General features: G+C 39.4%; 2 protein-coding genes across 4 annotated transcripts in view; both read left to right on the forward strand.

Annotated features, from left to right (window-relative positions):
* The window catches only part of bsg (basigin), a 14,644-nt gene extending 3,233 nt beyond the window's left edge, over positions 1 to 11,411 (forward strand). The window contains exons 2-9 of one of the 3 annotated variants that reach the window (XM_005734027.1): positions 3,920 to 4,270; positions 5,899 to 6,067; positions 6,811 to 6,899; positions 7,593 to 7,732; positions 8,013 to 8,286; positions 9,921 to 9,933; positions 10,065 to 10,135; positions 10,284 to 11,411. In XM_005734027.1, coding sequence (XP_005734084.1) covers positions 3,920 to 4,270; positions 5,899 to 6,067; positions 6,811 to 6,899; positions 7,593 to 7,732; positions 8,013 to 8,286; positions 9,921 to 9,933; positions 10,065 to 10,125 — 1,097 coding nt within the window. In that variant the 3' untranslated portion in view covers positions 10,126 to 10,135; positions 10,284 to 11,411. Of the gene's footprint in view, positions 1 to 3,919; positions 4,271 to 5,898; positions 6,068 to 6,810; positions 6,900 to 7,592; positions 7,733 to 8,012; positions 8,287 to 9,908; positions 9,934 to 10,064; positions 10,140 to 10,283 lie in introns of all 3 variants that reach the window. The other 2 variants (XM_005734026.1, XM_005734025.1) reach the window with 2 other exon arrangements.
* Positions 11,412 to 15,040: 3,629 nt separating this feature from the next.
* Positions 15,041 to 25,852, forward strand: part of hcn2b (hyperpolarization activated cyclic nucleotide-gated potassium channel 2b) — a 40,439-nt gene continuing 29,627 nt past the window's right edge. The window contains exons 1-3 of the mRNA XM_005734028.1: positions 15,041 to 15,997; positions 17,383 to 17,806; positions 22,073 to 22,234. Of these exons, the coding sequence (XP_005734085.1) occupies positions 15,150 to 15,997; positions 17,383 to 17,806; positions 22,073 to 22,234 (1,434 nt within the window). The 5' untranslated portion in view covers positions 15,041 to 15,149. The remainder of the gene's footprint in view (positions 15,998 to 17,382; positions 17,807 to 22,072; positions 22,235 to 25,852) is intronic.

Below are 25,852 nucleotides of genomic sequence, written 5' to 3' on the forward strand. Positions count from 1 at the left end.
GAGAGGGGGCAGAATCGGGAGGGAGTTAAGCTTCCTGACAGCCTGATGGATGAAGCTGTCCTTCAGCCTGCTGGTCCTGGCCTGGAGACTCCGCAGTCTCCTCCCTCATGTTCTCATGTTATTAGTGCAGAGGGCTATTTGTAGTGAATTGCATTAACATTCATGTTGTCACTCTGAGGTTAAGGTCTAAACTATATTTAATTTTGAACTTTTAAAAAGCATGTGCTTTTAAGGTGACCTTTGGTAATCATGGAGAAGCCATTCTAAACTAGGAAACTGCAGCTCTTGTTACAGCGTCACAGATGTTCTTCTTCTGTCTGGTCTATATCTATTGTTAAATTGGAAATTTTGTAGTTTTAGTTGAAGAGAATGTAAGCCTAACCGCATCCAAGTGGTGTCTGGGTAATGATCACATTTAGAGTCCAGGGACACCCCTTTAGACATAGCACTTCTTGCAGGTGGTTAAACTCTGCCACTCTTGGCAGTGGACACTTGAAATATACCTGTTTGGAAAAAAAAAAATCTGTATTTCATGAATGTACAACGAAAGTTAAACATGTATAAGATCCAACAGCTCTTGACACCATTAAGTAGGTCAGCGGCTATGCAAACCCATGCAGTTAATTAGTACTTCTAATGTTGAGATGAGCAGTTTCATACAAGTTGGTTGGGCATAAACTGACGCATAACCACATTCTGTACAGGCTGGTGGACACTAACCTGCAAGAACAGCAGGCTCTGAGCGCTGTTAACATTAGCCAAACTTGGCAAACTGATTTAACATCTGGTATGTGCAGTGTTATATGAACATTTCTGTGACAAATGTGTTTATGACACCGGCAGGGGTCATGTAGTTGATATTTTCAAATTCCTGTGTTGGAGTGCTTTAATTGCACTCGAGTATGAATAGTAACACCACATGTCCATATGCTTATCAATACTTTGGTACTGACCAGCCTGGCAGAAGCACCCATTTGAACTGTTGTTTGAACCTTTGTGCAGCAGATGGGTTATATGCCCGCATTTTAGTTTTTTCATTCATTCAAAAACATTTTCATTCAACCTCATCTGCTTTTTTTTTTCATGTTCTTTCATTCATTGTAAATTGTGTTAATTTCATCAAAAGCTTCTGCATGCTTCTTTTGTGGGTTTTTTTGTTTGTTTGTTGTTTTTGTTTTTTTTCCCACCTACCTTTAGGGATGACCTGGGAAAGCTTTGTTTTTTGTTTTTTAAAGATGAAACGTTCCAAGGTATTGTGTAACTGCTAATACTTAACGCTGGCATTTAGTCTATGTAATCCAGTGTACAACTGGATTACAAAGACTACACTTGATATTAACAAACAGAGCAATGAATCCTATAAATTAGATTGATCAAAAACAAATGGAAAATACAAAAAGGACTCAAATTTTATTTCAACACATTTCAGCAGTCTTCAGAGTCCAGACAATAATTTAAAAAAAAAAAAAAATTGACAGAAAATTTGTATGGCTGTGGCTTGGCTTTACATCAGCTTGGTCATTCCTATTTGCCTTAATTAGATCTTGGAGATATGGCTTAAAAAAAATCACATTTCAAAACTTTTCAAAAGTTTTTCCTTTGCAGTGGTGCAGTTTGACCCCCATTTCAAAAGCCTAAACATGGTCACAGTTAATTTCAGCTTCCACCAGAATGATGAAAACACAGCCTTTGGCCTCAGGGATTGAAGGATCATTAACGGTTGTCTGCACCTACCTTTGTCAGCCATTCTTGGCAGTCTGACTGAGAGATCACATACTTGGGAAAAGCATTCTTCCATAGCACAGTGGGGGTCATAATTTTATGCGGTAACACAGTGTCCCTCAAAGCATTATCAGAGATTTTTCTTTTTAATTAAATAATTTTCCTTAAATGTAGCTGAAGGAAGCATTAATGGTTAGCAATCATGCTGTAAATGGTAAATGGCCTGCATTTGTATAGCGCTTTTCTAGTCCCTAAGGACCCCAAAGCGCTTCACACTACATTCAGTCATTCACCCATTCACACACTGGCGATGGCAAGCTACATTGTAGCCACAGCTGCCCTGGGGCGCACTGACAGGGGCGAGGCTGCCGGACACTGGCGCCACCGGGCCCTCTGACCACCACCAGTATGGTGGTCAGTATATGACCAAAAATTATTTATCATGATATACATTTGAAAATTTACGATAACGATATAATTGACACTAGACAAAATACTTTGCAACTCCACAACTTTATTCGTGCAAAAAAAAAAAATTAAACGTATTTGATCAGCTGTTTTTTTTATGTGCATTAGAGTTATATAAAAAGTTAACAGTGCAAATTCCTTGCTGACAGTTTAACCAAAAGGCATTGCCAGTAGAAATTGGCCGACATATCCTCAGCATAACCATGTTTAATATCCAAAAAACTTAGAGGTTATACACACAGAATACTGTAATACTATGCTGAAGCACAGTACGTATCACTCTGCGAGGCTCCGGCCTACGATAGCCGCAACGCTCCGACAATCCATCAAGTGGTGCAGGTTCGTAGCTTAGCAAAGTCGTACTAAAACATTTGACAGATTTTCGAGCGCCGTGTACCACATAAAATCGTTTCGGGGTCAGTAAACACAACCAGAGTTCATACATAAAGCACATGGGATTAAGGAGCACTGATTTTCAGAAAATTCAGAGGATTTATTTCAAGTGTGCCGTATTTTCCAAAAAACACTGTAATAACGACGGCCCGCTAGCATGCTCTACCAAAAATAGTGCTTTGTTGTGTATCTGACGGACGAAAGCTAAACCAGTTCCACACCACTGAAGTTGCAGCATTTTTACAAACCAGTTCTGGTTCATCTGTTTCATTCAACAATCTGTCGCCGCCATGTGCGTATGAAAACAAAGGTACTGCGCATGCACGTTTTACCCATATTCTATCGCGATATTTCATTTTCTTATCGTTGCCCGACATTATACCAGTATTACCGTGAATGGTATGATATGGCCCAGCCTTATGTGATACCCCCACAAGATATTTTTTTTAGTCCACCACAAGCACAGGAACACATCACAGGCCAAAAACCTGCCAGCTTGACAACAGAAGGTGTTTCATTCATCCTGTTTTCTACCTGGAGACAGATTTGCATTGAAATCTGCCTTTATGGGGCTCTTTGGCAACAACTTTGGCATTCACTAGTGTCCTCTTTGTTTTGAGACAGAAAACAAAACAAACGAATAAACTACACTAACTATATACTGCAAACACACCAAATGTCACACATCTTTCACGTCTCAAAACTAGCTTTTTATACTGCTCTTTCACTTTATGTAGCCTATCAACACAACTTAACAGCTTGTATATAGTGAAGTCTTTTCAACACAAGTTTAAATGGAGACTCGGAGTGGCTGCATCTTGTTGCTTGTTCCTCATCTTAAATCGGTCATGTGTTTTGGACACGCTAGTGCGTCTGGGCACCCCAGAGGGTTAAATCTCTAGATGGACACAAGATTAAGTGTAACAGTTATCTAAAACTTGATTAGCTTAAGGGAGTGTTATACTCCATTTCCCCTAGAGCCAGCCCAGTCAATACAAGCTAGTCAGAACCTACAGACCTTATATTGGATATCAATGTTTTCATTAATCTACCCAGCATTAATAAGAGGACAAAATGATTACAAACATTTCTACAGAAATTGGGTGAACATGATGCTCTGATGAGTTTTATTTTTTCTCTTCTGTGTGTGTGTGTGCTTACTTTCATGTTTTTATTTCATTTGTGTATTAACTGTTTTTCTTTCTCTTTCCTGCTTTGTTGCTTTTTCACCATTGCACTCTACCATCAATTCATTAAATCATTTGGTTTGCTTTAACCCCATCACATTCAAAAATGTTCAATTTGTTTGCTGGGCTTACTTTAAAACTGTGCTCAGCGGGTTTTATCAAGTCCCCTTTGTCTCAGATGAAGCTAACCAATGACAGTGGAGAGCTGCATTGCGAGGTTGTAGGGAACCCTATTCCTGAGGTGCAGTGGTGGTTTGTAGAGGGCGAGGAGCCAAATGAGACTTTTACTCAGCTGTTTGATGGGGCACGGAACGACCGTGTGAAAATAAATGCCACATATATAGCACATGCCACTAGCACCATTCACCTCACTAGCCTGACCCTTGAAGACTCTGGCACATATGAGTGCCGTGCTTCCAACGACCCTGACCGCAATGAACTGAAGAAGACGCCAAAAATCAAGTGGATCCGCTCGCAGGCAAACGTTATTGTGATTGAAAGTGAGTGGCAGAGTGAACCTGAGGAGACCCCCAGTCAAAGTAGATGACTGTTACCTCCTCATTAGTTAAGTCCCGGACATTAATCTCCTGTTACATACCTCTGCCGTGTTTCCCGGACCAGAACTTTCCATCCTGCTTCACCCAGTAAACACACTCCTCCTCCTTTCCTGAGAAGGTCCAAGGTTGTTCCCTAGTAGAAAATGAACCTCGTCTTATGACATCCATAGCTCCCTAACCCTGTATTATCTGACACAGTACATATGTTCAATCTGATGCCTTTTTTCCCCTCTCAATTTAAGGCTTGGGTAGTATTATGGTAGGTTTTCTTGTATATAATACTGGTCATAAGGTTGGAAATATGCAAATGGCTCCTTCAGGATTATTATTGTACATGAACAAAGTAATATTTGATCGGTTTAACTATTTATAGTCATAAAACAAAAAAAGGGGCGTCAGATTAGCTTTGCTTGTTAGAAATTTAATTTGCTTGCATTTTCCTTAATTGGTACTAACACTGGCAATGCCCCTATTGTTCATGCTTGTAGACCATCCCTGTGGCTTATAGCCTACTGAACAGTAGGTACAGAAGATGGCAACTAACTGTAAAAATGGATTCTCAGCCATGGGGCATCTTTCTGCCTTGTGGCCCAGTATTAATTATTTATTTTCTTTTTTTGTGAACTTGGAGTAATGTTGCTTTATCCAATTGGAGCTTCATTTTAAACATCTTTAGTTCACCATTATCACAATTGGCTGTTAAACTTACAGTTTTTATTGCTGTTGCTTCTTCTGCATGAATTAAATAATTTTTCCCCATGACCTTTCTGTAGCTCATTACCTTTTCAGTATAATTCCCATTCTCCCTCCCACGAGGGGAGCTCTCAACCTTTTTCAGAAAGTTCTGTGCACCTGTATAGAACTTGTGCGTGTGTCACATTGTTTTCATGGTTTATTTGTCATCATGTTTTGTTTTATTTCTCCCATCTTATTAATCTTTAAACTTGTAAAGTAGTTTGAACATGTTAAAGCTTAGTTGGAAATCATTGGATTTTTCTTTGACCAATCAACACTCAACAATTGTCTTAGCAAAGCTGACACATAAATGTGTACCTGACAACATTGAGGCTAGTAGGCAAGTTGGATAGTTTGCCTCTACATTTAATTTTAAAGTTGTTTTTTTTTTTAATATATATTCTTTTTCTTTTTTTTTTTTTTTCCCCACTCCTTGCTCATTGGTGAATGAGCGCATAGGATTGTCATATACATGGAATTTCTACAACATTTTTATGTTGTAGCCTCTAAATTGAGATGTGGAGTTATTTGACTCGTTAGAATAATCCAACAGAAACACAGGGAATTTTTCACAGGATGTGTATAATTTTTTTTCTTTCTTTTGAAGATGTTTTCTATCATTTTTCCCTCCCTGTGATGTCATTGTGTCAAATAGAATTTCTTTTTCTTTTAAAGACAGCTGTTGAGTGTCAAGATCTAAATGTAAATTGTAACTGTATCTTATAAGCAATCAGTGGCAATGATGCATTTGAAGCTAATGCTGTTTGTTACTTGGTATATTTATAAATAATGTGTTATGTTCAATTTTTTTTTTTCTTTTCTTTACTCAATTTAAGCACCAAACATCCACACTGAACCTTCTGAAGTCACCAACCAAACCTCTGCTGTGCTCAGCTGCAACCTCACAGATACCGCCATGTCCAGTAAGGGCTCCCACTGGACTTTTAATGGCAAAATCATTGAAAACTCCAAAAAGGATGGCAACACACATCACACTACCCACAAGTAAGCAAAAACAAAAGCATCCATGTGCCATGTAGGCAGGTCTGTCCTGCTGGTCTTGCAGAATATTATGCTGTTTACCATATGCTGGTAAAGCGAGAGACCTTTTCCAACAGAAGCCTTTTGTGGGCCAGACATAGTTAACTAATTAGAAACACTGAGTGACTAAAATGATTGGCTAAGTATAATTGGCTTGTAAATATTTACCATTGCTGTGCCTTAAAAAAGTGCTATGTTTGGTATACATGCCTTTTGCTATCCTTCATTTTCTCGTCTTTGTCTACGATCTCCCCCTCTCACTACTTTCTCTTTGGCTTTAGCAGCAGAGCTAGGGGCACCATACAGGCATTTCACTGCTCTTGATTAGCAGAGAGATGGACTGCATAGACGTGCAGCTTTACTGGTAGTCTTGGCAGCCGTGAAAGCTGTGTGCTCACTTTGCTTGACCTTAATTCCCCATTGGAGATAGAATGCAGGATAGTAGCACCAAACAAAAGGTCGATTGTAATAAAGGGGGAAAATATGAAATATTTGCTGGGTGGATAAGCAGCTTTAGTTTTACCACGCTCTTGAGCATAAATGGAGATCTATTGTGAATTTTCTACTTGGCAGAGTGGAAAACTAATCGCCATCATTAAAGGGGTTTCAGCAGTGGTCCTAAGTCACTTGTTGGCTACTAATGTCTTAAAGAAAAAACAAAGCTTGTTAAACTATTCTCAAATAAATGATTCTTTTTCTTCCCATAGATTGGAGAAGATCACTCATGCCAATAGTGGAAAGTATGAATGCGTGTTCTTGACTGATCCAGAAGTGAAGCAGACCATTGAAGTCAGAAGTAAGTAGAGAGTTGCATATCAAAGATGTTTTCAGAGATAAGTTAACATTTTTTGTTCAATTTCAAATAGTTTTTAAATAATACCCTGCAGATTAAAAATATAGACTTGTACTACATTGCAATATCTCGAACTATTGGTTTAGGTTACAGGAGTCATGTGGTGTTACGTTATGTTGTGCTCTGGTGAATGGTCAAAGGGTCTTTATCATGAATCCATGCTGTCATACTGAATGCTTGAAAATGTGAAATTGACATTAACTGTGTAGTGGTGGGTTGTTGTTTTCTTTTTTTTGTTTTTTTTCTCCTCCCTGACTTCTAGAGGAGCTTTGCAGGTTGGGGAGGGAATACACGTTTCCTGTTATTTCTGACTATTTCGATGATGTTTGTTGATGATTGTGCTTTGCTAATATTCACCATAATGAACACAATTATTTCAATTGTTTTTATAAAAAAAAAAAAATCTATATTGTTGGAGCTACAAACTGGGTGGATGTTACTTGCATGTGAGGGGAAAAAAATCAGTTTCCACATAACAGAATTATTTGAAGAACTTAAATATGTCTGAGAGCATTTTAAATGATGTATTGCTTTCTGTTTTTAGGTGTCCTATAATAATTATGTGAAATGGGGTTATTTAATCTACTGTTTACTGTCATATTGTAGTTTGAATTAATGTACCATTTCTTGCTGTAGCACTTCCCCATGTCGCTGCCTACAAGCACTCTGAGCACGGCAATGAAAATGACAAAGTTGTGCTGGTCTGTGTGAGTCATGGATATCCACTACCTACTGATTGGCTCTGGTTCAAGCAGAACGCCGATGAAACCCAAGTTGTGAGTTTCTGTCACACTCGGAATGATATTAATGTTCACTAACACTTTAGTTAATATTGTCTCAAGTTGAAATTTCTACAAGCTCTCACAGTGCATACCTGAGCATTACGATTATATTTAAAAAAAACAAAAAAAAAAAACCTCATCAGCAGTCTTAATGTTTCACTGTAGATATGGTCATATTCCAGTTCACTAAACTGTGCATAATTCTGGCTTAGTTTGCCAGTGAATGACAAACATGTTTTGGGTTTTAACCACTTTGTTATTCACTAACCCTCAGAGTATCACCAATGGAACTGAGAAATATGAGATCAAGAATACCCCCAACAAGACCAGTCTGACCATTAACAACCTGAACATCGACAGTGACCTCGGGCATTACATTTGCTCTGGAAGTAACGAACTCGGCGTAGCTACTGACAAAATCAACCTGCGTGTCCGCAGTCGCTTGGCTGCTCTCTGGCCCTTTCTTGGCATCGTGGCAGAGGTCATCATCCTTGTCACGATAATCTTTATCTATGAGAAGAGGAGAAAGCCTGATGAGGTCAATGACGGTATGTATGCTATGTCCCCTACACCACTCATTACATCCTTATTTATTTCATATTGAAATTGCAATTAGCACAATGATGCAACACTGCCTTCATCTTTGATTTTTAGCAATGAAGAAAATGCTGGGATTTCAACAGTTCCCTTGCAAATATCAGCATAAGCTGAAGTCATTATGTAGTGACTCCTCACAAGTATCTTTGCCGGTTGGCTGCAATAGTTGGTGACTTCCAAAACCTTTTGGGCCATTTTGATATTATTAGGAATTCTTAGTAGAAAAAACTACATACCATTTTATTATTCCATGGTTTTTGTGTAATACCAGCTACCGGCTGTTTGTCAACCTGCAGCCCCTCTTTTTGCGGGAAAGACTTGTTCTTTTTCTTAAGTCATTTAACTACAATTAAAACCAGAACACTTCAAACTGTAGACCTAGTGTACTAAGCAATGAGATCAGAAAATTGAATGCCCTTTGAGACTATGAAAGCAACGTGTTGGTTTTTATGGAGAGATGCAGGATGTAGTTGAATTTTTTTTTATTTTATTTTTTTAACTATTATTTTTCATTTTGAAAATAAAGATCAGGAAATAGCTGCCACCACTGTGTAAAGAATCTGTGTTAGAAATTTTATTTTATTTTTTTATTATTTACATTTTTACTTCTCTGTTCGCTGCTGATTTTGCATTTTGGTAAGTGAACAAAACTGCATGTCAGACTGAAGTGGTTGAACTGAGATGACCGCGTGGAAAAGGCAGTGGGAGTCTGAATGAACTGCTTTCATAGTAACCACTTCTAAGAGGAATGCGCTCAAAGACTTGTTCACTCTTTCACTGGCCCTTAATCTTACAGCGCAAGCTTCAAATATTTCTTTCACTTTGTTTTGGTTTTTAAACACGTGTGTTTGAGCCAATGAAAGAGTCAAATGAGACACTTAAACTGCTCTAATGGTTTGACATGAATTTGGGTAGGTTGAAAAGAGGTCTCAACTATTTGTTTGCATGCTTTGTGCATCTTGTACTATATGCATGATACATAATAGGCAACCTTCTCAAGATCAGTATATCATATACCATTTGTGTCATTCATCATTTGGCTGCAGAGGTAGCCTACTTTTTGCCATACTGTGAATACATGCTGTTCGGGTGTGAATATGGCCAGAGGACATACAAGGATCTGTGTTAGCTCGGCCACTTTAAAGGTGTTTACTGTTGTTACCACAGCAGTGCACTGTAGTCTTCCTTTGGTCTTCCTTTGCTTGAATTGCATGAGCCTCTGTGATACAAAGGGGGGAATCAAGCCAGTGCAAAAAAAAAAAAATGTTCACGTTAAACATTATTACACGACATGCCAAAAGCCACATTATATGATATGACTAAGAACAAATGATTGTAATTGTTAAATGGGTTTTATGTAAATGTCAGAAATGCAACAGTTGGGCATGCTTCTATTTGTGTTTAGTTGGATTTAATCATAACACCATTGCAGTCATGTTACCGATTAAAACGTTTGCTACTATCATTGTGGGCTGGGGATGGCGTGGGTTTCTCACACCAATCAGAGAAAACATTTTAACTTTGTTTTTGTTTTTTTTTTTCCATTTGTCATTGATCCTGTTTTGCTGTCCAGATGATGACTCAGGATCTGCTCCTCTGTAAGTGAAATCTTTGCTAATTACCTTGTGAAACACTTTGGTCAACTTTGTTGCTTTTAAATGTGCTATAGCAATAAAATTGACACAAGGTTTTGCTGCTGTTGGAGCTCATTTTGTTCAATGTGTTTCAGGAAGAGCAATTCTAATGCAAACCACAAAGACAAGAATGTGAGGCAAAGGAACTCTAACTAAAAGCTGAAAGAGAGGTGAGTTAATATAATTGTTAAAATTAATAATGCATTTTGTGGGCTAGTCTGTGTCTGCAAATTTATTTGTAAGGAATGGGATATATATATTTATTTTTTTCAAAAAATAAAAGTTTCTTTCCCCCCCCTTCCTCCCCCTTGCATAGATGGATGTCCAGACGACACTCCAGGATTCAGCTGCTGTGTGGCACAACAATATACTGTGCACCTTGCAATTTTAAGTACCTTTTTGTGCTTGGGTGTTTAATGTTTAAAAGAATATGATTTCCTCTTGGTTTGGTTTCTTCTATATCCCTCTCCATATTGTGCAGCCAGAGAACATAGTGTGAAATTTCTGCTTGAGACTATGGGGCAAATATTGCATGAGTTTTTAAATGCTGTTCTAGCCACGTGTGTTGTTGCAAAAATCATTAGTGTTCACATGAGGAATGCGTAGTTTGTGGTTATTTTCTGTTAATGCTGATGCTTCCTGCACTGACCTCAGTCATCAGTCATTGGTTTTATATTCTCCGATCTGAAATGGTGATCTATAAATCGAACCAAGATGCAATTAAAGGATCTGAGCAGTTGTTTTGATCCTAATGAATCACTGCCACTCTGAATAGAAAATAATGAAGGGCATTTGAATTCACATGTTCTGTCCCTTCACCACAAACCTCCCTTAGCAGAGTTTTACACTTTGCCTTAACAGCCACCATTTCTTGTCTTTTTTTGCATTTTGTTACCTACCACTAAATTTTAATGTGTTGCTGCAGAAATAATAGCTAAGATTCAATGTGTGCTACCTTTATTACCACAAAAAACTAGTGTTTTGAATAGATTTTTTTTTTTTAAGCTTTTCCCTATTTAAATATTTTAGATTGCGTTTCTCATCGATGCTTTTGTTGCCGACTTCACATACACTGTTGAAGTTTAAGGACCAAGTGCAAGAGATATGTTGCTTTTGTCAAATGCAACTTTTAATGCTACACACTTATACAGGAAAATTGCTGACAAATATTGGTTTTAGTTTTATTCGCTCAGTGTGATCAGAACTGGTTGTGTGCGACTGTTGGATCCTTGTCTCTTCCCCTTCATTGTATAGATGACTCAGAAGCCATATATTCCATTTAACCAAGAGTAGTGTTGTGATTGGATATTACCATTTCGGAATTGCACAGTTTGAGAGACCTAGTCAACCAGAATTGTGTCAATTGTTGTACTTTCCTTTTACATGGAACAACAACATCTCTGTACAACTTGCACAATATAAATTAAAGGTATTAAAATTTGTCTGGTCTTGTTACTCAACTACAGCTACTCAAGTGCTTTAGAAATGGTAAGCTACAATAGAAAGCAATCCTAAAGTGAAAATGCTTGGTCTTGCAATTTAATGGAAACGTATTTAAGTATTTTATTATTGTCGTATCCAAGTTTTATTCTTTGGGGTTTGTAAATGAAATTAACAGCATTATAGCTTAATTGGTTACACTCAAATACATTGAGATTCTTTTGGACGGTAAGGTTCATTGAACAAAAAACAAACAAACAAATTTTGATATTTAAATGTCAACTTTTATAATCAATTTTGGCAGCAACTTCCCATTATAACAAAAAATAATCAGTTTCTTTCTAAACCAGCTCACTCACTGAAACAAAGTACCTGTTCTTAAGGCATTTACTCTTCACAGAATTCCAAGCTGTCCCCACCAGGGGGCAGCATTTCACTGTTGGGTGTGGAGGTTACTTTATTTTTTTTTTAATCATGGTTTGAGTTTTCCTGTTATAAAATAAAAAATGAAGGTATTTTCTTAAGAACTTAGGTTGAATGAAAATTGACTGACCCCTAGTTCAGCTTTATTTGTTCCCTTCAACACAGACTTTAAAGTCAGCATGTTGTTCAGGTTATAACCTATTACTTTGCAGAAATGTACAAAGTCAGTTTGAATGTGCTTAAATTACCAACAAATTGAAACTTACAAAAAGGGGAACTCAGATATGGCAGATACATGAAGCAGATTGTCCACATGGTTGACCTCAAATTCCTGTTCCCAGCTTCTTCTTTTTTTCCTTTTCTATTTTTTTTAAGGGTAGTCAAACACACTGGGTCTCCTACCTGCTGCATTTGTAACAAAACAGTAGTGCATAGACAGACACACACATAATTGTCATGAGTGTCTGTGTTTAATCATTTGTCATGGGCTGTGTGCCAATTAAGAGACCGCACGCTTGAAGTACGCATACTACGTACGAGAAGTGCGGAAATGAGAGGCTTGTGAAATGGGACGGTCTAGCCTTCGTCGCGTTACTCAGGTTGCCTAGCAACCATGATACTAACCGCGAGAAACGTTTCATACAGCTTTGTGTGACATAAATGAAGGAGAAAAAATGTTTGACCAAAAAAAAAACCATTTTTGTCATGACATCGCTTTGACTAGTTGAGTATTAGTTGAGCCAATATTATATTTACTGTCAGATTATGATATAGAGATGTATAGATATATCTAGATGTGTGTGTATGGATGGATAGATAGCAGTGAGCTTGAACTCTGGGTCAAAGATTCAAGTTGCAGTTATTTAACCTTAAATCTTCACTCAAAGACAAGTATCTTGGACAGTGTATATATAGATGCATTATACACAAAAATTGTTCATTTAATATGTTGGCATTACATTACATTTGGCTTAATGCTTACATATGTGTAAAAAGAAAATGTATGAGCTGTGAAAACTGTTTCTGATAAAATGAAGAGTAGACTGATATGAAATATTCCTTTATTGGGTGAGAAAATCAGACCATGTCATAACTGCTTTAAGTCACACAGAATAGATATCAGAGCCTTAAACAGGCTGACTTCTGCTAAATGGCAAAACTGAGCAGAAAGTATACACAAACATAACATCCTTATAGAATATGATGTAACACTATAGATCAACTTACCTCAGAATGTATAAACAATTACAGCAATATGATGCAACAAACACAGCAGTGCTACTGATCCAAAATACTCAAAGCTTCGTAGAACTGAAACAAACATTTATTTTGAGGTCCATTCTGCTGCTGATACATACTTTAGGTTTCTGAATATTAAACATGTTGCTGCCTTTCATAGTGTGTAACAGAAAACACTGGAATGATAAAATTATTTGAACATTACCTAATAAGACTGATTCAGGACAGACAATGAGTTATTTTAAACTTTCCTAGCAGTCCTTCACAAACAGGGAACAGTCTGTCTATTCTCTCCATCTGTCAGCTACTGCTGGCTCTTCCTCCTCCTCTTCCTCACACACTGCTGAGTTTGTCCTGGTGGATCATCAGGCGTGCAAAGCCTCACAGATGATATGCAGCAGTGGGTCCCTCAGTCGGTCCTCACTCTGGACACTTGCACTTGGAAATCAAATGTGTGATAAGCTGCAGGATTCAAACATAAGTTTAACTTATAAATACATGTTTATACTTTTATTCCACAATCAGAGAGAAAGAAACAGAGAGAGAGTGCAGGACAGACAGACAGGTGACAGTCTCAGGTGTACACACTGCTACAAAACAGCACAAGAGAAGGAGGATTTAGTGTCTGTGTTATTACGAGTGCTAAACAAGAGTTCCCAGATGGTACAGTGGACACATGTGTGACTCCTGTGATTAAAGCATCTTTCTTTCTTTCTTTCAGCTTAACGAGTGAACCGTCAGCTCGTTCAAACACACGTTAAAGTCCGTCGACACCACCGAACAGAGGCAGCAATATAACATAGCTAACATTAACAGTGCAGTGAATCCTGCTTGTGCTGTGATATTCAGGACTGCAAACCGAGCAGCATCACTGACTTTCAGCTTGTTGTGTTTGTGGATATATGACTGACTTTAATTATCCATAGAATCATCACATTCTCTGTAAGATTAAGGCCGACTATTGAACGGCGTATATTTCAAAGTAAAGGCTTTAAAACCAAGTTAACGCTGAAAGTACAAACATCACTAATGTCACATGACTTTGCCGACATGTGGCCAACAGTAATGTTTTTCACATTCGCACATAAATAAGTGACATGATATTGAGTACTTACTTTTGACAGTTCACTCTTCGGCCGCTCCCTTCTGCCGTATTTTGCGGTAAAATTATCCACACCCACCGCCGCGCTATGAGTTGAGGGATATATGGGACCACGAAGCGTGCACCGGACCACGCTTGATATTTGGGGATTTGGAGTAAAATTCGGATTGGGACAGCCGCTGTCGCGTCGCTGTGATGTAATAGGTCTCAAAATGCGTACTTCGAGCGTGCGGTCTCTTAATTGGGACACTAGGATTTAGTACAAAAAAGATAAGCTAGTAGCAAATATGATGGGGTTTTTTTTTTCTAAATCTTCACACTGTTCGTGGTTGCCTTGGCCCTAAATTGTGCCTTTATCCACAAGGTGGAGTCATTTCACCATTAAAAACCCCACAACTTGGGAAGGCTGCCAGAAACCAAAGCAACAGGCAGACGCTGCTGCCAGACTCCGAGAAAGTCTAGATAGAATTGAACTGATACTGGGTCAACTGAGCATGGCAGCATGGGATACTCGCTGATGATTCCTTTTGACGTAAAACTGCTCAGGCCATCACTGCATATTAAAAGTTTTTTTTAAATCATCATAGTTTTCCATTCACACAAGTTTGAGTTATTCTAAAAATGTATTTGTGCGTTATTTAATTCGTTAGTAAGAATTCACTTTTAAAATCGCATTCACTGACTTTTTGTGTCCAGGTCTGACAAAACTGTTTTCTTCTGTGCGCACATTTTCTTCAGTAGGCTGAAAGCTACCTGTAGGTGGTTGAAGCCCCAGGGTAAAGCTGTTATCTCTCTCCCTCTCTCTACCACACACAAACACAATAACAACAGCCAGGTTGCAGCCATAGCAACGCCACCGGTACGCCGTTAAGTGATGTGAATGGAAAGCAGACGGAGGCTTTGAAGTCCACACTCCTTCCTCTGCCGCCGCCCAGTCTCGCCCGGTTTAAGGTACGGAAGTGTCTGTTTGCCTGTAATGGACGAGGCGGAGGACAGCGAGGAGGAGCCCAAATTCCAGAAGGCTCGACCCCTTCAAGTAGCCAGCTCGGCTGGATGCGAGGATCATGGGAGTACCAGGGGGACCAATATGAAGAAATTCTCGCCAGGAGGCGGAGCCGTCTCTCCTGTGCGAAAAAACTCCAACAACAATGAGCTCTTCCTCTTGCGAGGCGAGGACTCCACACCTTTCACTCCCAGCGGCAGCTGTGCATTTGCTCTGTTGTGCCAGAGGGATGCTGCTGGCGGCACAGAGTCAGACCACAGGAGTGCAGGGGACACAGTGTCTGAGGCGGGCGTGATAGGAGAGGGGGGCATCGGTATGATATGCAACAAAAACGGAGACTGTAGAAGAGACCCGGCCAGTTCAGGCAGTCTTTCTTCTCTCATCTCAAGACAGGAGAAGCAGGCAGATGGAGTAGTAGCAGCTGAAGACGATAAGGAGCTGGCTGCGAGCATGGACGGCTCTGTCACTTCAGCAGGGTCCCTGACACAGGGGCCTGGGGCCGAGGTCAAGACGACGGCAGCAACGGAGAAAAAGGACTCCAGAGTTTCCTTCTCCAACCCCCCGAGTAGTAAAGGACTGGCTCAGCAGCCAAGAAGTTCTGTCACGTTCAGCAAAGCAGAGGACGGCTCTCAGATAGTGCCGGATGATGGAGAGTCCAAGGGGAATCAGACATACATGCAGCGGCAGTTTAGTGCCATGCTTCAGCCTGGAGTTAATAAATTCTCCCTGCGCATGTTTGGCAGCCAGAAGGCAGTGGAGAAAGAACAAGAACGCGTAAAGTCAGCGGGTAATTGGATTATCCACCCATACAGCGACTTCAGGTATGGGTCAAATTGTGTTAGGTCAGTGAAAGTGTTGCTGTAAAGAAGCTAAAGGGGTGTTTTTGAATGTTGCCCAGCGCCCATTCTTTACGTCAAACAACATTATATGTGAAGATTGTGGGAATATGAACATAAGTATGCTATTTTTAAACATTCAATGGTTATCTGGGGGAAAAAGTTGAACCTTACCCTATCATAAACAGAGCTATTTCTCTATTCCTGAAGCACCGAATGATGACATATGGGAGATTTTGTGTTTACACAAAAGCTCCATATTCCAGAGGTGTCACAAAGTTGACTCTAAATGTGTCTTAAAGTGTGCTTGGTTTCAGCACCGAGGACAGCTCCTCTAATAAAATGTGGGGAAACCAGGTTTCTTCTCTTTCTTATTTGAGTACCATCAAATATGTAAAGCCTGCTGTTTATTAACAATTCATGGCTTGATTGTGTTAACTTACGGACAAAGCTCAGCAGCAGGATGCGCATAACAAGAGAGTTCAAGTCATGACTCAGCAGCCGCTTCCATTAGTTCCTCTAATATAAGTAGCCACAGTGTCTTCCTCTTATCCTGCAACACTAACAAACATCGTTCATAATTAATCTGCCAGTTAATAATAGGTAAGTTGAGTAAAGTTATATAAAAATACTTACACAATTTTCTTACTTTAATAAACAGAGGAATATTCATAGATGCCTCGCATGGTCAGTTCACCAGCTGAATTATCTTTAAAACACAGGTTCTCATAATTCAGCACCTAATGCTGTGGCGTGACTGGCTATTGTGTGAATGTTTGTTCAAACCAATAAACATCACATTAACTAACTACTGGAAATAGGCGATGGTGCACAACGCCACAGCCGTGAAGGCTGCTTTATTGATTTGGGCTCCGGTTGTTGTTTGTACTTGACTTGTTTGGAGGGTATTCTGCTGTTTTTGCTTTAGTTGTCTTTTCTTTGCATGGTTGTGGTTAATGGGGTAAAGTGAAGGAACTATCAGGCATTTCATAAAATTTCAAAGATTTATCAGTTTGGATTGGGCTAGTTTTCTGAGTGTGTTCAGCCTGTGAGAGTGCATTGCTTCATGACACAGAGAGGGCCGGAAATATGCTTACCCCATATCATAAATCAAGCAGAATCAGCTTCTTTCCTGATATGTGATATCCATAACATGTAGCAACACTGTCAATGTCTGGACATCAGATTTTAGACATGGTTTCTCTTCTCATATGCATAGCATCAGATTTTTCTCCTTTATTACTTTATTATTACATCTTTTTCTCTATCAGATTTCAGAGTTGTACACATGGCCCTATACTGCCCTTTGTTTGCGTGTGTTGGGATTAAACAAGCGCCTTTAATCATCTTCTACTCTTTCGTCCTGACAGGTTCTACTGGGACTTCACCATGTTAATGTTCATGGTTGGCAACCTGATCATCATCCCTGTAGGCATCACCTTCTTTAAAGATGAGACCACCACACCCTGGATCATCTTCAATGTGGTCTCTGACACCTTCTTCCTCATGGACCTAGTACTCAACTTTAGGACTGGTATCGTGTTCGAGGACAACACCGAGATCATCCTCGACCCCAAGAAGATCAAGAAGAAGTACCTGAAGAGCTGGTTTGTGGTGGACTTCGTCTCCTCCATACCTGTGGATTATATCTTCCTCATCGTGGAGAAGGGGATTGACTCAGAGGTGTACAAAACTGCCCGGGCACTCCGCATTGTCCGCTTCACGAAGATCCTCAGTCTGCTGCGTCTGCTGAGGCTGTCTAGACTCATCCGTTACATCCATCAGTGGGAGGAGGTATGCTGAGTTACAGCATTTCTATACGAACAGGAAAGTTTTGTTCAGTATTGAAGTTTAGCTTGGATAAATACTGGATAAAGTAAGTATATGGGACCAGATGGGGTTCTAATGCACAGTTTATGTATCACTTTTATATAAACAGATAATACTGAAAGGAAACACATAACTTCCACACTGAACATCTCTATTTTAGATTTTTACTCCGTGGTTCTCAAACTTTGTAAGGCTAGAGGTCGCTCACAGGGAATCCACTTTTACAAGGACTATCTCATGATCCTGAAATAGATCAAGCATATGCTGACTACCATTTGGTCCTACCTACTTTCTAAACTGTTCAAATAAACCCTTAATCAATACTAAATACTTGATGCATGTGATGTGTCACATCCTGGGTTTCTACATAATGTAGGTCAGTCTGTTTTTCCATATCATTTTCTCATCATATGCATCCCCTGTGGTATAAGGTCTTTTTTTTGTTACTGAAATCTTACAGAGGAAGACTTTTTTCCCCAAAAGCATCAAAAGAAAATATTAAGTTTTTAACTTGTTCATACAAATATGTATGTTTTTTAATGAACTACTACTACTGCATAGCTTTAATGTCTAAAAAAATCTCATTAGCATCACGTTTGCTACACCTGACAGACACTACAGCTGCATTGATTATTGCTGTAATGCAGAAGTTAGTCAATTATGATCAGATGATCTGCTTACTATTACCCCTCCACTTTCAAATGTGCTCATTAATAATGAGAAACTAATCTAACTGGGCTCTAATTAAGAATTGTGCAGCAGTTTCCAGTGCAGTGGCTTGTTCTGTCAGTATAAGTCATTCTAGTATCACAGGAGAAGGCACAAAAAATTAGGTGTAGAGTTTTCTACTGCAGCAAGCCAAGATGAGTGGATTATAGGTCATCTTACTTGATCATCACATTGTTGATGCATTTAAAACTGTATGAAAGAAAAAAAGTTTCCACATAGTAAAAAATGTTTTGTTGCAACATTTCAACCAATTAAGGCATCAAACAGCTGCAACCACATGCTGAAAGACTTGCTAATGCAAACCCCCTTGCATCTCTAATTGCATCAGGAAATAATGTTCTAGAGAAAAGTGCATTATCATCCATCATATGGCCCCATTTTACATAAACACAGCATTCCACAGCTTGGACTGTGTGTGTGCTTCTTTGTGCTTCCTTATTTGGCCTAAACAAGCATCTTCCAATCAAATGAGTGTCCCCTCACTCTGAAAATAACCACTGCTCTTCTGACTACACAGTGGTAATTTGGGTTTAACGAAAACCCTAATTACTCATTCAAACACAGACGCGTACACACACACACAGAAACACACACACGCGAGTGCTCCTTTGCTTCAACTTGGCCCTGCCCTGATCCTCTTAGTTCAGCTGAGCTCTGCTCTGCTCTGCCTGATCCAAACGGGGGGAACTGTTTGCCTCTTCTGCCCAGCTCAGCTCAGCTCAGCTTAAGTCCGCTCGCTGCAGCACTGTTTCCTAAAAGCTTGTCTTAGTATTGTGATGATTTCACCATATAGATCTATTGAAGGCCAGTACAGAGGTGAGGTGAGCACTGGGTAACAGTCATGCAAAAAAAACAATTTATTTGGAATGATCTCAGAATAAATCGCTTATGCATCTATGTTGGTGATACAGAAGCAGAGAAAAACAATTTGCTGAAGCAGGAAGCTTGCGATGATGCCTTTTTCATGAGCTCGACAATGATGGGGAATGGACAAGAGCAAATGCACAAGCGTCAGGGATGGAAGGATAAAAAGGTTCATATCCATCATGCGCACTAGTTTTACTCTAAAAGCATTTTAGCAGTCTGACAGAAAGAAGCAGCAAATAGTTTATCTGTGTTTTTCAGGCTGTGACTTGTAGTCACAGTACTATGCTTTGACCCAGATTGTGGTGTGACAGTGACACATGGCCAGGTGCTGTTCTGGTGTTGGGGGGAACATTAGTCCTAGCTCATTAATCATAATGGGAACGCTTTCTAATCACAGGGCAGGGCCTCACAGCATGTTTCCCTTTCTGCGTCTTCTAAATGACCCAAGGCCATTAGCCAATACAGGATATACACAAAATGTGCAAAGAAAGTAGTTTCTTTTGTTGATTTTGATTTAATTACACATGGACCCAAAGCAGGCCTGGGGAAGGGATCAAAACGAAATTACTGTAAAGAGAAAAAATGAATATATATCAAAAGAGTGAAACAACCAGGTGCTGATGACATTTTAGAACTGGATAAGGAAAATGTGATGTGCAGCATACAACTGAAATGCTACATATTTCTGAGGAAATTGTTTTGCACATTTTATAAATTACATTTAGGAGGAATTTAAATAAACTTTGATACAATTGCCATTATCCATCCAAACACAAATCATATGAAAAGTCCAAGAGCTATTTAAACTAGGATCATGCACATTAACAACTGGGGTATAACATGTGTCAGTTTTCCATATTCATGTGACTTGTATGTTTAGGACAGCAGGGCGTCTGAGGTGTAGAGATGTGTGACAGCATGCCCTGACCCTGCTGCTCCCAAACTGTAAATTCTAAACAGAAGCGGCTCCTTCATGTCATCACACGCACACACACATACACACACAAACACACACAAAGGCCTAGTTCATATTTAAGATGAATTTCTCAAGATCTAATCCCCACATACTTGTAAACCTACCCATACACAAACACACACAAAAACACACACGAACCACGATAATTTGGCCTGGCAGATAGCCAGCCAAGCCATAGTGAGTGGTGTTTACAAGGCTGTGACCACATCACCAGCTCCACGCAAATTAGCCTTCTTACCTGGGGTGAGCAATCTTAAGAAACAGCAGCGAGAGCCTGGCCTGGGCTGCTGATCAAAGCTTCATCAGCATCTAATGAGGTTTTATCATGAATGCACATTGCATGCCCTGTGGTCTCACACCTGGTTATAATGGAGAACCTCAGCCTGGGAATGCGAAGCACATTTTTTGCTGTTTATAAGTTACTAAAAAACTGGTCAAAGTTATACCATCTGTTATCATAGTTCATTAAATTGTTCAAATTTTATATAACAATAAATTTAGTTGTTAACAGACAAGTTACCTATAAATAAACTGAGATATCAAATCCTAAAGTTCTTCCTCACAGGTCGTCATGTTACCTAAAGCTGCCCTAATAGATATTTGTATATTAGCAAGAGATGAATAACAACCTCTGGTGTGAAAGGTTCCTGTATGAGTGTGAAACTCACAAAAAACTTTCTCCAAACTTCCTTTCAGTTTGTGGATATTGTAGCAACCTCTCCATTGCAAGAACATGGGCAGCTTAACTAGACTTTGGGCTGCATGCAATGGAGGGAGAGAGTGAGAGAGATGTTTAATAACAGAGATGTTTCATTGTCAACCAACTTATCAACAGAAAATTTATAAATATAATGTTAATAATATTAATAACAATACAAATATCTGGCGAACGATTCCCTGCCAGACACATATATTGAGTGATAGATAGCATGTGGTATGAAAGATTGCCTGTATGCTTCCTTGTGGCAGCAGAGCTCAATCAGTTTGTTAGAGAAGTTGCTTTGCTACCTGCCCAGTAAGTGTTGCTCATAGTGGGCAGGATTGTCTGTGATGGAGAGCAGTTTGGTCAGTCACCTCTTCTCCATCACAGCTTCAGAAGTGCTATATTTTACTATAATAATTCACTCCCACTGCCCTCACATTACTGTGTTCAGGTAAACCTCTGAGGTTAGCACATAACTAGCATTTAAAACATGGCTAAATGTGAATATTAATTTGCCAGCGTCAACAAAAAAACTACATATGAAAACTATGTTTTCCTCATTTCTGGAAATTTTACAGCTTGTTAAACTGTACCACGTGCCCAAAATGAATTTGCTAAATTTGCAAGAGTATGATTTATTTTCTTAAAAAAATATAATATAATAATTGTCCTACAGAGTGGATCAGGATTTGCAACTGTGCAAATTGTGCACAAGTTAAAGCTATTTTAAATAGTCCCCACAGCATCACTGTTGCCAGTGCTATCAGCAGAATGATAACATGCTGGATGTGCTGTTTGTGAGAGCCGATAGAGTAGTGTTTACCATTGTTTTCAACTCTCGCTCAATCGCTATAAACACCAACTTTTCATTCTGCTCACACATCAGTTCTGGCTTCATTCTGGCCTCCTCTCCAAATCTGTAACCCTCACGTCCCATCTCTCCTCCTCCTGACAGATCTTCCACATGACCTATGACCTAGCCAGTGCCGTGGTGCGAATATTCAACCTGATTGGTATGATGCTACTGCTGTGCCACTGGGATGGCTGTCTCCAGTTTCTTGTTCCCATGCTGCAGGACTTTCCATCTGACTGCTGGGTCTCCCTCAACAAGATGGTGGTAAGAAGAAAATGCTCTGTGTGTATGTTTTTGTGTTCAGTGCGATCGTAAGTTAGACAATCACAGCAAAAGTGTTCACTGCACAACTAGCGTGGTGACACAGCTTATTTATTCAGACTGGAGTTGGGAGCTTTCGTTCAGCTTCAATTAACCCCCCACTAGTCAAACCCAGGAGACACGCCAGTGTACGGCAAGTAGGAGGTGGATGAAAGAAAACATGCTGCTGTCACTCAGTTCATATAGAAGCTCATGCAGTAATTTAGGTGTGCTCTTCTTTCTTTGTCCTGTCAAATGTCCTGTCCTCCTTCTGGGTGGCTGGTGGCTTCTAGCTGTCTGTTGGAAGACAGACCATTAGGAGAGGTTTTCACCAAAATTACTGCTGGCATGCATGAGAAAAAATAAATTAATAAAATGAATGCATACATAAATGTAAAAAGAAATTGATAGCTAGTATTGAAACACACTATCTCCTAATCCAACTGGATAATTAATGAAAAGTAATTATTAAAGTTTTGTTCATTTTGGAAAGCACTTATTGTCTAAGCTATAAAACAAAACCTTATAACATTGACTAAAGAACAGCCTCTGTTTGTCTCTATTTTATTTAAATTGCACGATTAATCACAAGTGTGGACAAATAAAGAGGAGAAACACCCAAAAAATACTGTTTGGGTTTTTATCATTTTGAACTTAATCCCTTTATCCACTCTCACATGTCATTCTGCTTTGGAGATAACAGATTGGAAGGTGGTGAGTGGCAGTGGCCGGAGGCACAGACAAGTCAGAGGATACAAATACCTTTTATCATAAAACTGTATTTCACACATATATTCACACATACAGTATGTTTGTTGGCAAACAGAAGAAGAATTATGGTGGTTTCAAGGAAGCATTAGTGTCAGTGTCAATCCTGTTTGTCCCACAAAAAAAGAGAGAAACATTAGAATTGGTTTAAATATTTTGTATGAAGTACTCAAGGGATATTTTGGATACGGCAGCTGAGATGATAAGCTTAATGAATGGCTGTGACTCTGCGATTTGTACAGTGTGCGTGCAATGTTGTTAACAGAGAGGTGATGATTGGTTTGTGAGCAGCTGTAAGTAAACTGGTGAAGCAGATTGCATGCAAGCGCAGGAGGAAGAGATCTGCTCTAATGGGTGTAAATAGATTGAGTTATAGAGGACAGTTTGCATTGCAGGGGCTCACTACAGGAAGAAAACAGAAAAAATAGTCTTAATCTTAATTAATTGACAGCAATATCAACAGTCCTAGAAACCATCGAATTATCTGACAGAGCTAAAAGACGTCATTGGTTGGCTGCCGGATGATTATTTCTCCACATAACTGTAACTGTCTTGAAACCATTTTTTATGGGGAACATTACATCTTTTGCTCCTTCTCCTAAGGAAGTTCAACATACCGGATAATTCCTTCTTTATGCTTTTGTCAGGCACTGGCTGACTCTGCTGCAGCTGAGAAATGCTTGATATGCTGGAAGAAAACCTTCTAATTTTGGCACAGAGATTTTTGGCATTCAGTTCCCTGAAATACACTGTGTACTATGGTGCTATGGTGTTTACATGAATAGGTGTGTTCTGTTATGAGTGTGTGTGATCTCTAGGAACAGATGGATCTCACACCAATTGACCCTAGGGGAGATTGTTGTTACTTCTCTGTCACTCCATCCCTTTCTTTCTAGTTTCATCTCTGGCCATCCTATTTCCTCTATCTCTCTTTCTTGAATGTATGGATTTGTATGTATGGAAAATTGCTTTATATGTTGCTTTTTCAGTGACTCTTTTATCCTTCATGCCCCACTTCTTCTTTCGCTGATATCTCCTTCCTTATACATTCAGTTTTCCAGAGTGACGTGTGTTGTTTAGGGCTTGTGCCTTTTTCCAAGCTCGCTGCCATAATGCCAGCGAGCACACATGTGGGTGTGGCTGCCTGGTGTGCCCCGTCACTGCCATTTCAGGGTAATCAAGGTCACATCTTCTTCAGAGCTGCTTTGAGTAAGAGATCCAGCGTTAAATGATCCTCGTGCCTCCTCGGGCTGACAGGCTGCCTGCCTGCACTGGACATTTATTGGACTCCACCCTGTTTTGCTCTCTGCGTCATGCATGCACTTAGGGTTATGGAAATAGGGCAAGAAAGCCATTCCTGAGAAAAACATGGGACTCGTTTCTTCAGTAGCTATTCTTATATGCATTTTTATGCATGTCCCTTTATATAGATGTGTTGTGTTTGACTGAGATTTGTGTGCATGTGATATATAGTACAGTATAACTAAGTGATAGTCAAAATATCCTCCTTCAGACTGTTTTTTTTCTGCAGTGTATTCATCTCTGCCTCTTAACACTCAATAAGGGAAAAGATACTCTCGCAGCAGACAGTGGTGTTTATTGTAAGTCGACAATCAGGCTCCTGCTGCAGAGTGATCAAGAGACCGGATGATCGTGGTCTGTTATGTAAGTGACTCTCTGTTATGTGAAAGATGACAGGTGGTTTTGTCCCATCTCCCTCGGCCTGATTGGCTGTTATATCAATGGCATTAGAATAAAGACGCTCTTTTCCTCTCGACTTCTTTCTCTGCATCAAAAATGAACTGCGTTTCTTTATAACTGGAGAAGCAGAAGAGCTGCTGTAACTGCAACAGAACACCAATTTGTGAGAACCTATTTATGCATTTGCACTGTATTGAGGCACACAGAGATGCACTTCAAGAAACATTCATGCTTTGGAAGTTGATAACGAGGCCCTCCATTCATTCTGAAGTGACCGAACCGGCAAACAGGCCTGTCAGTGCATATAAAAATAATGGACAGTTACTGTGTGAGGTCTGTGTGTGGAAATGTTGCATATGTGTGTGAATAATAACTGCTGTGTATGACCTGACAGCCACTCTCAGTGCTAATTTGGTACAGATTTTTAAGAAAAGTTAAAGTGGGTGGTGCTATTTACAGCAGGCAATACAACAGAGAGACTTTAAGAAACCAATTGACAAAGTTTAGCTAATTAAATGCATTTTTAAGTCAGAGTGACTGTTGCAGCCCACAGACATTTTTTGTTGAAGAGGATTAAAAATTCTTGCAAGGTCAAGTCATGTTGTAGCTAGCTAAAAAAATAGAAAAGGAAAAAACAGCCTCACGGGCTGGTTGGGGCTGCAGTCTTTGTGGGCCAAGTTGCCCCGGTGAAACCAACCCCATTTTATGAAGAAAAGTTGTCGTGTCATTTTTAGCCATGTAGTAAAAAGCAGTGAATGCTCTTTGCTGCTTTACTTTATAATGAAGGCAAACTTCAAAATAAATACATAAATACAAACCTCAGTGTAACCTGAAGTGTATCCCATAGTTGGTTAGAAATCTAAATGTGGGAGGAAAAGCTTTTGAAATATGCTTAGGATGAGCAATTGTTGGAATACTTATGTTTTTCTGAAACCTATCTGCAAAAAGAGAGATGAATATAAGAAAATTGCACACCAAAATGAGACTGATTGCTCCTTTAATTCAGCTCAGTTTTTAAGATCAGTATAAATAAGTAGAATATGCCTTCTATAGCATCATATTGTACAATGCATGTCAGGGACTGAGAGCTGAGTTAACTAAGAAATCTCATAG

The sequence above is a fragment of the Pundamilia nyererei genome, unplaced genomic scaffold (genome assembly GCF_000239375.1).
Source record: "Pundamilia nyererei isolate P.nyererei 1_Seehausen unplaced genomic scaffold, PunNye1.0 scaffold00056, whole genome shotgun sequence".
In the NCBI taxonomy this organism is placed as follows: domain Eukaryota; kingdom Metazoa; phylum Chordata; class Actinopteri; order Cichliformes; family Cichlidae; genus Pundamilia; species Pundamilia nyererei.